This window comes from Lithobates pipiens, unplaced genomic scaffold, assembly GCF_037356315.1.
Source record: "Lithobates pipiens isolate NorthernLeopardFrog02 unplaced genomic scaffold, aLitPip1_a1.2 Scaffold_18, whole genome shotgun sequence".
Taxonomy (NCBI): domain Eukaryota; kingdom Metazoa; phylum Chordata; class Amphibia; order Anura; family Ranidae; genus Lithobates; species Lithobates pipiens.
Window position 1 is genome coordinate 631,718,334 of NW_027507758.1, and position 15,162 is coordinate 631,733,495.

Below are 15,162 nucleotides of genomic sequence, written 5' to 3' on the forward strand. Positions count from 1 at the left end.
CGCTTGCACCAATCCACTGCAGATTCAAATGCTGGTGGACTCTCCATAACAGCAGTCACCTGTGCACTCATTGCACCAGTGTTGCTAGGGACAACCCCAGCCATTTTTCTCCTTGATAAACTCTGATCAGGTATGTATGGGGCTCGTTCAGGCGGTAACAACCCCTCCAACCACAGAGCTCTGTCTCTCATTTCAGCAAACCTGGCTTCTTTTAAGAGCTTTGACCGCCCCATACTTAGAGACTCCAGAACAACTTTAAACAGTCCAGGAAAATGAAAGGGTCTCTTTTAAAGCAAGTTGCTTTTCTCTTAATGCAAGCTTTCCTCACCTGCACATTGCACACACTGATTGTGCTGTCTCATGCACACAAACACAGTTCATAGCAAGAGAAAAAAAAAAAAAAATTTTGACTTTTCATTCACAGGTACACCACCTGCAACACACAATGCCTTTTGCCTGGCTGCACTTCCACACACAGCCAATAGTTCCTGACTTGAACTTACTGTAGAGCAAGGACCCGGATTCCACCGTCTTGTGCCCGCATTCGAACACCACTTGTAATATTTGGGGGTTATTTTAGCTTCAAGGTAGAGCTTACCAGTGAGCTGGATCCACACCAGATGTCGTTTAAGGGCTCGTAGGCCCACTTTTATTAAAGAAAGAAAAGTCAGATAACAAAATAGTTGCCCACACAGGGGTTTCAGCTTTCCACAGCAGTAATGTATGTAGAACCAAAAATACCAAGCCACCTGGCTTTCTTTAGCAGCACTGCTGCTCAGACTTCTGCTGCAGCCCTCTTGGCTCTTTAACAGAGTTCCTGTACACCCAGTACCTCAGCACTCTTTAACAGCTTCTCTTTCAGCCCACAAGCTTGGACCCTCTGTCTACTCTGACAGACCGACCTGTGCAGACATGCACACTTCTTCTCCCTTACACGCCTGGACTCCTCGGGAGGGTGGAGCCCAGAACCATGGTGTTGGCTTTGTTTTAAGCCCAAGACCCACCTGTGCAATCATCCAGCCAGACTGCTGGCTGGTCCCAAAACCCGGTCCCAGGATTGGAGATTCCGTACTACCACAACGTGTACAACCCTATATACTGTACACCTATACCAGTCCTTAAATGGACCTTTGTGGACCTAATAGTAATAGCTAGCTAGTGATTAAACTGACTGTCCCTGCTGCACACAGCATCCTGTCCCTCCCTGCACTGACAAAAGACAGGCTGCTGCAATCACCAACACAGCAGTGCACTGAACCCTATATACTGTACACCTATACCAGTCCTTAAAAGGACCTTTGTGGACCTAATAGTAATAGCTAGTGATTACATTGACTGTCCCTGCTGCACACAGCCTCCTGTCCCTCCCTGCACTGGCAAAAGACAGGCTGCTGCAATCACCAGCACAGCAGTGCACTCAACCCTATATACTGTACTACACCTATACCATACCAGTCCTTAAAAGGACTTTTGTGGACCTAATAGCTAGCGATTTGTGTCACTACAGTCTCTCCCAGCTCCACACAGAGTACTGTCCCTACACTGAAATAAGACAGAATGTAAAATGGCAGCCAGATCAGGTCTATTTATAAGGTAGGGGGAATGTCCAATTGTCCATGTGCTGAAATGTCTCAATTGGCTGTCCTGTACCCCATGATGGATGTGTCATCATGGGTCAAAGTTCTTTCACACTGTAAACACATATGTCCGCCGGGCGAACAGCGGCAATAGTCCGCCAATCGGGCGAATCGCAAACACGCAAAATTTGCCGTGAAACGACCGCCAGGCGAACAGTTCGGTCATCCCTAGTGGTGGTGCCACAACACTGCAACCCCTCACAGATACTCTTGTTGAGCGCAGGAATGAGCCCTGCTGCAAAATATTACAGCAAAAATTGTAATTACACGCCCCTGTTAAACAGGGGCAGAAAAATTGGGCCTTAGCCACTGGTGGTGGTGCCCAGAACCAAAAATGTTCTTAGAAGCTATCAACGTTGAGGAGGAATATGATAGTCACTTAGCATTGCAGGATAGTCACTCAGCATCAGCATAGGCAGTCAAAGGGATCTCACATTCATAAAAAAATAATCGGTTACATCAGCATCAGGTGCTTGGTAGCTGATGATCCAAGACTGATTTATTTTTATGAAGGTGAGCTGATCAAACGAGCCGGTGGACAGGCACACTCTGTGATTGGTTACAAAGCCTCCAGAAGCACTGAATGTGCGTTCCGAAGGAACACTGGATGCAGGACAGGCCAGTAGCTCAATTGCATACTGTGTAAGCTCTGGCCAGTGATCCATCCTCAAGACCCAGTAACCTAGTGGATGTTCAGTTGTAAAGGTCTCCAAGTCTGATCTTGCCCCTAGGTATTCCTGCACCATGTACAACAGATGCTGGCGATGGTTGCTGGAACTGATCAGACCTTGGGGCTGCAGAATAAAAAATTGTTTGAACGCATCTGTCAGACGGCCACCTTCTCCACCGCTCCTTCTGTGACTGAGCGAAGTCTCAGCAACTCGTTATCCAGGAGTATCAGGAAATTGTAACCTCCCAGGCTCTGGAAACGCATTGCATAACCCTTTCTGCAAGGCCTCCCGAAGACGGCTGGATAAGTTCCGCCACCTTACCCTTGTAACGTGCATCAAGAAGGGTTGCTAGCCAGTACTGATCCCTCTCCTTGATACCATGAATCCAAGGTTCCTTTCGCAGGCTTTGCATAATCAGGGAGGCCATGCAGCGTAGGTTTGCTGAGACATTTGGTCCGGAGTCCTCTGGGTCCCTAAGGACGACATGATCCACAGCCATTTTGTCAAGTACCTAACGGTAGAGCCTGATATGCAGTGGGTGGCCTCTCTTACACCTCTGACTCGAGGCCCCCTGGTAGAGCAAACAGGAGGCGCAGGAGTGCAGAGTCGCACGAGTGCCTGATGGATCCCAGATCGTGGAATCAGAAGCAGCTGCAGGATGAATGGCAGTACAGCAGGATTCTCCAGGCAGAAGAGAGGGTAGGTACTAGCGAGCCGGGTCATACACTGGTGGACACGTCAGGAGAAGGCGATGGGCTGGCAGCGAGGTAGCAGAAGGAGCAGGCAGATGCGGTGGTCAAACAAGCCGGGTTGGGTGCCGACAGATAGCAGGAATCGTCAGAGGCAAGCCGGGTCAGGTAACAGGAACACATCTCAGATACAGGCAACAGGAACACACAGGAATGCTGTAGAGCAGACAGCCCTGCGTCTGTGCACTGGCAGGGTTCAAATAGCTTGTTGGGTGCCAAAAGCAGTCACAGGGTGCGCGCTATTGCGCGCAAAGGCGCACGCAGGCATACTGTCTTGGATTCCCATCTTGAGCACTGGCATGCCCTACCTGATACTGCGCACGCCACAAACTGAAAATTATGATTTTCTGTTTCGAAGCGTAGAAATTTCTGGTGAGGGGGAAATATTGGCATGTGGAGATAGACATCTTTGATATCGCTTGAAGCCAAAAAATCCCCTCCTTGTAGGATGGAAACAAACGATCGGATTGTCTCCATGAGAAAGGATCGGATATTTAAGTGCCGATTCAGATCTTTGAGATCTAGAATGAGTCTAACCTCTCTGTTTGGTTTTGGAACTGTGAAAAGGTTTGAATAAAAACCTGTGCCCTGTTCCTCTAAAGGAACCTCTGATATCACCAGCTGGAATAATAGATGATCCAGAGCTAGAAAGAGAGACTTCTTTTTCTCTTGATCCCTGGGAACATTTGATCTTAGAAAACGAGGAGTTGGAAATTCTGTAACCTAGAGAAACTGAAGAAGCCATCCATCTGTCTTGACATTGTTCCTGCCAGATCTTTGAAAATTGCAGGAGCCTTCTCCCCACCCGAGCGAGCGGGGGTGCCCCTTCATAAGGAGGCTTTAGCATTTTGCTTTGTGGGCTTTCTGCCCCAAGATCTCTTTTGACCCTAGTGCTGCCCTTGGGGTCTTCCCCTTGAACCTGACGGTTGAGGCCGTCGAGACTGCCTAGAGGCTGATGCCCCTGGCACAGGTGAGAAAGCAGGCTTAAAGGAGAAATGTTTAAACTTCTTTACTGGTAAAAGAGAGCTTTTCCCATTAGAGATCCTTTGGATGTATTTATCTAGATCGTGTCCAAATAGCCGTTCACCATGAAAGGGGAAACTGGCCAAAAGTTTTTTACACGGTGCTTCAGCTGACCAATTTTTCAGCCATAGAACTCTGTGAGAATGCACTAGTCCAAGCATAAGCCATGAGGCTTGAATGATAGAATCTTTCATAGCATCTACTGTAAAAACATAGAGCGTCTGATACACCAGCTCATTGCTGGGCCTGCTGATCAGGCAGAATCTTATGTATCGCCACAAACTGCTCCTTAATGGACTGAGATACACCAATTGCTGCAAGAACCGGCTGCGCTACTGAACTTGCTAAAGACATATTGCTTTTGGAAAGAAGTTCCAACTTTTTATCTGTTGGATCCTTTAACCTTAGCGCATTATCCACCGGACACGTGAGACTCTTGTTCACTGAGGCAATTGCAGCATCAATTGCCTCAGTGAAATCCTCCTCCATAGGATAAAGTGTGGAGAATTTCTTGGGAGGATAATATTGTTTATCCGGATGTTCCCATTCAGAATAAATAAGCTTTTTTGAATGAATAGTAAAAGCATCCCCAGATAGGGGAGGTTTTAATGTTCCAAAACCAGAGGTGGGTTCATCAAGAGCCTGCGCTGCAGGCAGCAAAAAGGTTGAACGAACCAATTTAGTAAGAGAGTACACAAGCAACCTGTCTTGTGATGCTACTCCCTCTATATTAGGCTCCTCAGAAGAGGATATATTAGTATCTTCCAAATCTCAAGGAAGCTCTACCTGCTTCCCTGCCCCTTGCAACTCAATAAGAGGGTCCTGAGCACTAGATGGTGATCTGCTACATTTAGACCCACTATGGAGAGATATCATAGCATCAATCTTATTTTCCAAATTACAAATGGTAGAAGAGAAAACCTCCTGTGTGATATATACAGGGACTGAAGTGTCCAGCGCAGCTGCAACAACAATCTCCCCTGACTGCTCAATCTGACCAGCCGCATCACTCTCGGAGGAGGATGACATTCTTTTGGAAATGGATTTAGTTTGTTGTGAAACCATTGACCATTTAGAACGCTTAGAGGAGTTCCTGGTCCCTCTAAGGGACACATAGCCTGAAGCACAGAAGCAGAGACACTATCAAAAAGAATGTACACTGCTAGGTTATAGTCCAGCACTATAAGCTGCTATTAATACCTAGACTGGTAAAGTAATAATGTGTCAAAGGGACATGCCTGTGTCACCAAACCTGAAGTAAGCCACCTCCTGCTCATGTCTCCCTCCACAGCCAGCAGCAGCTACACACACAGTGCTTTAAAAACTTCCTCCATGTGCGGCCCGGCGTCTGACGCCATTAGCCCCCCCCCCCCCCCCAGCTTTCAAAAGAAAGTGTTTTGCCACACGAGTGGCGGACTTCAGGCGCCTTCAAACAGCTGATATGGTGACGGGGGATAAAAACCACCGCAATTTGTTGTTTTTTTTTATAAAAAATAATGCTCTGGCTGGAGGAGCAGGAGGAAATGATGGCTTCTGACAAAGCGGTGTTTCCAGCATCAGGCCGTGAGTACTCAATACAGCCCCCAGTGGTGACACATAGGCATGACAACATTATAAACTTTAAAGGAGAAATTCATAAGAAAATCTCCACTTACCTTCCTGCCGCAGGGTTATCTGAGATAAACCCAATCTTCACCCTTCATGGTGGGCTCCGAAACCTTCATGAACAGGGGAACCTAGAGGTTACCCACAATCCTGGACCTGCAACAGCACCCTGTCAGTGAAAACTTTATGGCCTTACTACCAAAAAGTACTGGATCCCAGGGTCCAGCTTTCTAAAAAGAGAAGCATTCACAAGCAAAACCTTGTTTCTTTGGACACGAGGCCCGGGTACCATACTTTAGGCCAATTAAAGGACACTCTGAATGGATCCGGTCAGCATGGCTAGCCCCAACAAGGATTGCCTCCAGTGGAGCTCAGCATAGCACACCTTTACTTGTGACCAACACCTTAGACACTGTCGAAAAAACTGAGGTACTCCCGGTAATGGGAGGGATTATATAGGGAGTGCACTTCTGGTCTTAGGGCGTGCCAGTGTCCATCACCTATTGGTGGCCTATAAACCCACATAGTAACTACTATGGCTCTGTGTCCCCTGATGTATGAAAATAAATACACCTCGCACACCCAATAACCTGACCACCAGGCTTGAATAGGCCTATGAGATAGGGAAGCCGGAAAAGCTTTCTGGGATTCAAAGAGATAGTCGAGGAGATCATAGCCCTAGCCCATCCGCACACCAATCATCTTGAGCGACAACTGCTCAGCGAATTTCTTTTTGAATTCTTATGCCGCATACACATGGTCGGAGAATCCGTTGGAATGCGTCTTATCAGACATTGTCGTCAGATAATCCGACTGTGTGTGGTATGCATCGGACTGATTCTGTCCTGCTCAGCGAACTTCTTTTTGAATTCTTATGCCGCGTACACACGGTCGGAGAATCCGTTGGAATGCGTCTTATCAGACATTGTCGTCAGATAATCCGACTGTGTGGTATGCATCGGACTGATTCCGTCCGAATCTCTGTCGGACCCAATTTTCCAACATGTTGGAAATATTTCCCGACCAACTGGGCCGGTCGGACGTAATCCGATCATGTGTAGAGAATTTTGATCGGACCAAGTGCCACGCACGCTCAGATCAAATTCCTACATCAAAGCTATTGGCTACTAGCCTGAATCTAGTCCCATCATAACGAAATTACGTCATCACGTTCTGAAAGATCGGATTTTTCGACAACTTAGTCCGACCGTGTGTATGCAACAGTTTCGGACACAATCCGTCAGACTAAATCTGACGGACAAAATCCGACGGATTTGGTTGTGGAAATCTCCGACCATGTGTACAGGGGCTAAGTCTCTTTCCCACCTCCGGATATAGGAGGGTTTAGGCTGGTGGGTAGCTGAGCCAAGGAGTCGGTACAATTCCTACACCAGGTGGGGAGTAGGGTCTTCATTTATGAAGAGGCGCTCAAACGGGATGAGGGAAGAAAAGTCTCTAATTGAGCGGCTCTGTGTCTCAAAAAAATGGTGTAACCGTCTGTACCACCAAAAGTTAATTTGTGAGCCCTGATGTTCGGCTTGTAGAGCGTGAAAGCTCAGGAGCTTACCATCTTTCATAAGTTTGCCACAGCTGGCATTTCCATCATCAGTCCCATAAGCAATGATCACCAGTGCCCACCAGGTATGCCAATCAGTGCCAACCTGGGCCCACCAGGTATGCCATTCAGTGAACATGAGATGCCAATCAGTGCCCATCAGTGCCCACCAGGTATGCCAATCAGTGCCCACCAGGGATTCCAAACAGTGGCCATCAGGAATGCCAAACAGTGGCCATCAGGGATGCTTGTCAGTACCTCCTCATCAGTGCCCATCAGTGCTGCATATTAGTGCCACCTCATCAGTGCCCATCAGTGAAGGAGAAAACGTACTTATTTCCAACATTTTATAACAGAAACAAAGAAAAATTTTTTTCTTTTTAATTTTCTTTTTTTATTTGTAGCACAAAAAAAAAAAATGCCAGTGGGGATCAAATTCCACCAAAAGAAAGCTCTATGGAAAAAAATATAAAAATGTCATTTGGGTACAGTGTTGCATGACCACGCAATTGTCATTCAAAGTGTGAGAGTGCTGAAAGATGAAAATTGGCCTGGGCAGGAAGATGGCGAAAGTGTTCACATGTGGGCAAAAAAAATCTCTTGCAGTGAAAAGATTAGAGGAAACGTTCACCTTCGGGAACATGTTATATGTTTCTGTTCCTGCGGCGTCTCAGCGATCTGAGCCCTCTGTGTGACAGCAGTGCGGGGAGAAGTTCCCCGTAGCGGCTGTCACTTTATGAAAAGAGCGCGGCCGTGCCATTCATTCACAGAGTTCTGTCCTTTGCCAATGTCGGCTTGTAGTTTTCAATGAACTCCCACACTGCTGCTGAGCTCTCTGGTAGATGAGGGACAAGGAGATTGTCATAAGGGACAAGGAGATTAGGACCTTGATTTAGTACAAGTGTTTTTTTTTCCCCAAAAAATTGCACACCCGGGAACTGTTTTTTACATGATGAAGATCAGCCATGGAGTATATCTGAGGTGTATATCAGGGTGTGCTTCTTCCCCACATGAGAGCTGTGATGTCCAGCAACATTCATATAGAAGACATTTCCCGCACTCAAGGCGCTAATACACCTCAAGTGTTGTGTGGGATCTCTGATGTACAGGAAGACAGGACTTCAGTGAGGAACAATTCCCTCACTCAGGACAGGAAAATGGCTTCTCCCCGCGTGAGATCTCTGATGTTTGGAAAGACTTGCCTTCTGTGAAAAACATTTCCCGCAATCAGGGCAGAAATATGGCTTCTCTCCCGTGTGAGATTTCTGATGTGTGCACAAATGGGACTTGTCTGAAAAACATTTCCCGCACTCAGGACAGGAATACGGCTTCTCCCCCGTGTGAGATCTCAGATGTTTGAAAAGACTGGACTTCAGTGAAAAAGATTTCCCGCACTCAGGACAGGAAAGTGGCTTCTCCCCCGTGTGAGATTTCTGATGTGTGTAAAGATTGGACTTGTCTGAAAAAGATTTCCCGCATTCAGGACAGGAATACGGCTTCTCACCTGTGTGAGATCTCTGATGTGTGTAAAGACTGAACTTCCGTGAAAAAGATTTCCCACACTCAGGACAGGAAAATGGCTTCTCCCCTGTGTGAGATCTCTGATGTGTGTAAAGACTGAACTTTACTGAAAAACATTTCCCGCACTCAGGACACAAATACGGCTTCTCCCCAGTGTGAGATCTCTGATGTCTGTAAAGACTGGACTTCCTAAAAAAACATTTCCCGCACTCAGGACAGGAATGTGGCTTCTCCCCCGTGTGAGATCTCCGATGTCTGTAAAAACTGGACTTGTTTAAAAAACATTTCCCACACTCAGGACAGGAATGCGGCTTTTCACCAGAGTGAGATCTCTGATGTAGGACAAGGTCTGATTTTTGTATAAAGCATTTCCTGCACACATGACAGGAATGTGGCTTCTGCACCATGTGAGATCTTTTATGCCTAGTAAGAAGGTATTTAGAACTGAAACACTTCCCACACTCAGTACAGGAAAAGCCCTTCTCTGTTGGAAGGACGGCCCCGTCCCTCACAGTCTGAGGTTCCTCAGGATAAGAGGAATACGATGGTCCATCTACACTGTGTGGTGCCGGATGGACATTTGAGGTAGTCGGGTTTTCTCCTGGACTATACTGTGTGATGTCCTCATCTTCTACTTTACAGTCTGGAGACAAAGTGAGACAATCCTCTGAGGTTTTCCTCATCTCCCGTCCATCTACTAAAATAGAAATACAAAGATTATTACTAGACATGAGCTGATTGGTTCCCCTAAACCAGGACTCCGCCCACATCAGGCAGCTTTGTCTCTGAGGATCTTACAATTCCACCCTCAAGGTAACTAGTAAATGTGTCCTCTGATCTCCTACCAGATCATTTCTTTATTCATGGACCTTAGTCAGAGAGTGAGGAAACAACGAGAACTGTCTTTTATAGGAGTGACAGTGATGAGGGGATTATAGGATGAGTGTCCCCTCCCCCTCTATCACTCATTGCCATCTTCCCAACACAAGAAGTCCTGCACTTCCTTATTTAGTCCATGATTTAGTCATGAATAACAGCGGGGCTGAGCCCCACCAGAGGTCAGAGAGTGAGGATGGGGGGAGAACAACCAAGATGAGGACTGGACTGATCCTGAAGACCCCCATCATTGGGTTATTGACTCTTCCCTCATTATCACTTTCTGTTTAAGGTTTCAAAGTTGGAGGATGTTATCACATTGTTATCAACATAAAAGTCTGTGCTCCAATCAAATCATCCAATATAAAATGTACAGCTGGTAGAAATGGGTGCAAAAGAAGTCAGGAGTATGTAATGTACAGCATAGAGTATATAATACAGGGGTCAGGAGCATGTAATGTACAATATAAATTAAACAATGTAAGGGGCAGGACTCATAATATTGGTATTCAGTAATCAGTGGTAGATTCATTTACATGAGACAAGTTGCAGAGGTCCCACACCGCTGCCTCCCATCTCCTGAGACTGCACTCAGTGACTTGAGTCTGAGACTATACAGACATATCCCTCCACCCAGCACATCCAGTAGACAACAGAGAAAGTAACCCTGGGAGAATTGTCTGCCAGACATCTTGCCATACCCGGATACGGGACAGAAGACCCAAAGCACATACCCCAGGTGCCTAGATCTAGTAACGCCTATGGTGAAAATGAACATTTTGCTGCCAGCTGAACCCCAGAATCTCCATAAATTCAGTCTAGATACATAAATTGTGTCTGCAGCACAGAGAAGGAAGATTATCCGAGAGAAATACAGGAATACAGGACGGGGAACACAGCTCAGGAAAGTGACCAGTATATTACAGGCTAATATCACCCGGTCCCCGTCCTACTCTGGACCAATCAGTGAGCAGTATGGGTGGAGGAATGTATTTAGTGTTAATGACCCACCTGTGCTGATCTCTGTAGGAGTGTCCTCCTCTATAAATGTCCCCGTTATTCCATCCTCCTCCATAGACTGCTGATCATCCCTCACACACCTCTCTTCTCCTTCTTCTTTAAACTCAAATTCTATATCGATTGGATCTCCACTCTAAATTAAGAGAATGAGAGAGAATATCATCTGTAAGGTATAAACTTTAATATTGTGACATCACATATAAAATCCTCTTGTTGTCTCTAAGTGTGTTTTAAAACTTCTGTCCAACCAACCTTGTAACAGTGAGGGATGGTGTGATCTTCCTGTGTGGAATCCCGGGAATACAGAGGACGGGGACATCTCTCTGGTGGGTTCCTGGTATTAGGTGGCTCCATCATATCCTTGTGTCCTTCTGATAACTCCTCCATCACTCCATACTCCTCATCCTCCTCTTTATACTCTTCTTTCAAAACAATTTTATCATCCCCGAGGTTTATATTCTGAAAGATATAATAAAAAATGTAATTGTAAGAAACATGCTGTGTATAAATCAGAACTAGAGGTCGACCGATATATCGGCCGGCCGATATATCGGCCGATATTTGCCGTTTTTTAAATAATCGGCATCGGCCGATTTGTGCTGATAAAAAGCCGATTTAGAACTACAGCGAGCGGGACTTTGAAATGACTTCTGTATAGAATGGTCTAAGTTGACTGAGTCGTCATAGCAACCCTTTCCTCCTCTCTGGGCAGACTGCCAAGAAAAGAACAGAAAGATACAATGTTTACACTTCTGAATGAATGAAGTCATCTCAGTGTGTAGAAGTTCTCAGTTTAACCATTTAAAGACTAAATCTTTTCTGACACTTGTTGCTTACAAGTAAAAATCCTGTATTTTCTGCCAGAAAATCACTTAGACCCCCCAAAAATTATATATATATTTTTTAGCAGAGATCCTAGGGAATAAAATAGCGGTTGTTGCAATATTTTATGTCACACGGCATTTGCACAGAGGTCTTTCAAATGCATTTTTTGGGAAAAAAATACACCATTTAAAAAAATAAAAATAAAATAAAAACAGTAAAGTTAGCTCATTTTTTTTTTTTTGTCCAAAAGTTTTGACTACCTGTTTTTATTTAATATATATATATATATATATATATATATATATATATATATTTTTTTTTTATCTAAATCATACATACAAGTAAACTGATTGGAGGTTTGTTTTGTTTAAGTGTAAGAAATTTTCTGTATCACGTATGAAGGCCGCTTTCACACTGGAGCAGGCAGGCGTTGATGGTAAAACGCAAGTTTTAGCGGCTCTTTACCATCATTTTAGCGGTGCTATTTGGCTGCTAGTGGGGCACATATAACCCAGCTAGCGGCCAAGAAAGAGGTTAAATGCGCCCATGAAGCACCGCTGCCAAATCGCATTGCATGCGCTTCGGCAGTGGTGCCCATTCATATCAATGGGCAGGAGTGGTGGAGGAGCGGTATACACCACTCCAAACGTGCTGCTTGCAGGACTTTTTTTTAAGATCCTGCCAGCGCATCGCCTCAGTGTGAAAGCACTCTGTCTTTCACACAGACTGCAGGGGAGACATTTTACAGGCACTTTACAGGCGCTATTTTTAGCCCAAAAGCGCCTTAAAAAACGCCCCAGTGGGAAAGGTGTGTTAGATCAAGGGGGATTAAAAATAAATAAATAAAATAAAATAAAATCGGCCTAACATATCGGCCCAAAAAAATCGGCATCATATATCGGCTATCGGCCGCCATGATTTCTAAATATCGGCATCGGCCAGAGAAAAACCCATATCGGTCGACCTCTAATCAGAACTACCAATAATTGTTTCTCATCTACCTGATGATGGTGGGGGATGGTGTGACCTTCCTGTGTGGAATCCCGGGAATACAGAGGACGGGGACATCTCTCTGGTGGGTTCCCATTACTGGATCCATCTGTAGGAAACACACACACTGACTGAATACATTGTTTCTATGTGTTTATCAGATGATGGGGGATCTAGGTGGAGCCTCCGTACTGCTCTCTCCTTTACAATAAAGTCTCCTCTTACCCCGTGATGTGAGGGGCGGCTGATTGTCCATCATGACGTCCTTGTAGAGATCCTTGTGTCCTTCTAAATACTCCCACTCCTCCATGGAGAAATAGACAGTGACATCCTGACACCTTATAGGAACCTGACACACACAATGATACAGTCACCATCCAGACACATCCCTTGTCTGTTACTGGATAATGTCCCAGAATTCCCAGAATCCTCCTCACCTCTCCTGTCAGCAGCTCCATCATCTTCTTGGTGACTTCTAGAATCTTCTGCAGGTTGTGTCTCTCAGGTTTTAGGGAGTCACATGGAGGCACTGTGATGGTCATATGATCACCTGACTTCACAAGAGAAACAAATAGGAACATCATGTTAGAATCCCAGAATCCTCCTCACCTCTCCGGTCAGGTCTGTGTTTTATTAATAGAGATAAGAGTGATGTCATGTGACCTCCCAGAATCCTCCTCACCTCTCCAGTCAGCAGGTAGATGATCTCCAGGGTGAGGTTTAGTATCTTCTCAGTCATGTGACTCCGGTCCTCCTCCATCCTCCTTTGCGACATCATCTACGAAGGTTTCCCTGTAGACAGATAACACTGATATCAAAGAATCATCTGGATTGGTTGTACAATAATTGGATGAGGATATCAGGAAGTAGTATAAAGGTCAGTATGGATTTAAGCACTATGGTCCTCAGTGAGAACATTTAATCTGGACAGTTTAGTGTTTGCTGTGATTCTTGCAGTCCAGGACTCTTGTAAAATTTGGCCCCCTGGATCACATATTCCATTCTGTTGGGTGTAAGATGAGGAGGAGATCCAGGAATCAGGATACAGGTCAGGACAAGCAACAGACGAGCGCATCCAAGAGATGGGAGATGATCTCAGCATGACTTACATAATGAAGGAGATGAGGGGGAGGGGAGGAATTCACTTATGGAGACCATAGAGACATGGAAATTCAGCGGGTTCAGCAGGGATCGGTCACATTTCCATCCATGTGTGGTCACTGCCCGATAAAAGTCACTCCATCAGCAGCTGCAGCCAATAGCTTCATCACTGATCTGTGTATTCTGAGAGCGGAGGAGCGCCCCCCATTGTCAGAATACAATAGTGCAGCGGAGAGGATTCCCCCATCCCCCATCTATGTGTGGATGGGGGAATCACTTCCGTTTTTTCCTCTCATCCCGCTGGATGAACGATAAAACTGATCCATGTATGGCCAGATTTGAAAGGAAGATATATTCATCATCAACTGATCCCCCTGAAGGGGTTAATCTACATATTACCTCCTCTGCCACCAGTTCCAGCAGTGTCTTCTCTCTACGTCCTTCAAAATGGGATTTCCTGTCTGTATCTGACATCACTTCCTGTCTGTATTCCATAGAGATTTCCTGTCTGGGTAGAAGTGAGATCACCACCTTGTGGAGATCAGAGGAAATGCAGCCCCGAGAAACATTTCGTAGTGTGAACACAGCCTTGTGCGGTGGAGCTCTGAGCGTGTATGAAGAGGCGGAGCTCTGAGCGTGTATGAAGAGGCGGAGCTCTGAGCGTGTATGAAGAGGCGGAGCTCTGAGCGTGTATGAAGAGGCGGAGCTAGTGTTGCCACCTCATCCCTTTAAACCTGAACACATATGAATTACATAGGTTCTGAAGCTAATTAAATGCAGATAAGGCAACAAGTGAATTTAATTACCACCTTATTCAGCCACAGAATCTGTGTAACTAATATGTGTTCGGGTTTAAAGGGATGAGATGGCAACTCTAGGCGAAGCTCTGAGCGTGTATGAAGAGGCGGAGCTCTGAGCGTGTATGAAGAGGCGGAGCTCTGAGCGTGTGTGAAGAGGCGGAGCTCTGAGTGTGTGTGAAGAGGCGGAGCCCTGAGTGTGTATGAAGAGGCGGAGCACTGAGTGTGTATGAAGAGGAGGAGCTCTGAGTGTGTATGAAGAGGTGGAGCTCTGAGTGTGTATGAAGAGGCGGAGCTCTGAGTGTGTATGAAGAGGCAGAGCTCTGAGTGTGTATGAAGAGGCAGAGCTCTGAGTCTGTATGAAGGGGTGGAGCTCTGAGTGTGTATGAAGAGGCAGAGCACTGAGTGTGTATGAAGAGGAGGAGCTCTGAGTGTGTATGAAGAGGTGGAGCTCTGAGTGTGTATGAAGAGGCAGAGCTCTGAGTCTGTATGAAGGGGTGGAGCTCTGAGTGTGTATAAAGAGGTGGAGCTCCTGCTGGAACAGCGGTCGAAGGAGGAGTAGTCTAGGAGGGAGATGACAGAAAGCACAGCAGACTTGCAGGAGTGAGCGAGGAGGATCCGGTTCCTTTGCCATCGGAGGTGAGGAGAGTGTGAAGGATGTTGGTGACTCTGGTAGATGAAAAGCTGGGAGTCATATTGCTCTGGTGAGTAGAGAAGCACCACTAAGGGGGCGCCCTCACCATCACGTGTGTAAGAGGGGGAAGAAGGCGTGGCTACACTACAGCTGCCACA

At 46.0% G+C, this 15,162-nt stretch overlaps 1 protein-coding gene across 2 annotated transcripts in view; it reads right to left on the reverse strand.

Moving 5' to 3' along the window:
• The window catches only part of LOC143989551 (uncharacterized), a 54,298-nt gene extending 40,265 nt beyond the window's left edge, over window positions 1-14,033 (reverse strand). The window contains exons 1-8 of one of the 2 annotated variants that reach the window (XM_077489728.1): window positions 13,973-14,033; window positions 13,155-13,264; window positions 12,910-13,026; window positions 12,698-12,821; window positions 12,484-12,581; window positions 10,910-11,116; window positions 10,649-10,790; window positions 8,443-9,455 (exon numbers count right to left, since the gene is read on the reverse strand). In XM_077489728.1, the coding sequence (XP_077345854.1) occupies window positions 8,443-9,455; window positions 10,649-10,790; window positions 10,910-11,116; window positions 12,484-12,581; window positions 12,698-12,821; window positions 12,910-13,026; window positions 13,155-13,250 (1,797 nt within the window). In that variant the 5' untranslated portion in view covers window positions 13,251-13,264; window positions 13,973-14,033. The remainder of the gene's footprint in view (window positions 1-8,442; window positions 9,456-10,648; window positions 10,791-10,909; window positions 11,117-12,483; window positions 12,582-12,697; window positions 12,822-12,909; window positions 13,027-13,154; window positions 13,265-13,972) is intronic. The other variant, XM_077489727.1, reaches the window with a different exon arrangement.
• Between the last annotated feature and the right edge of the window lie 1,129 nt (window positions 14,034-15,162).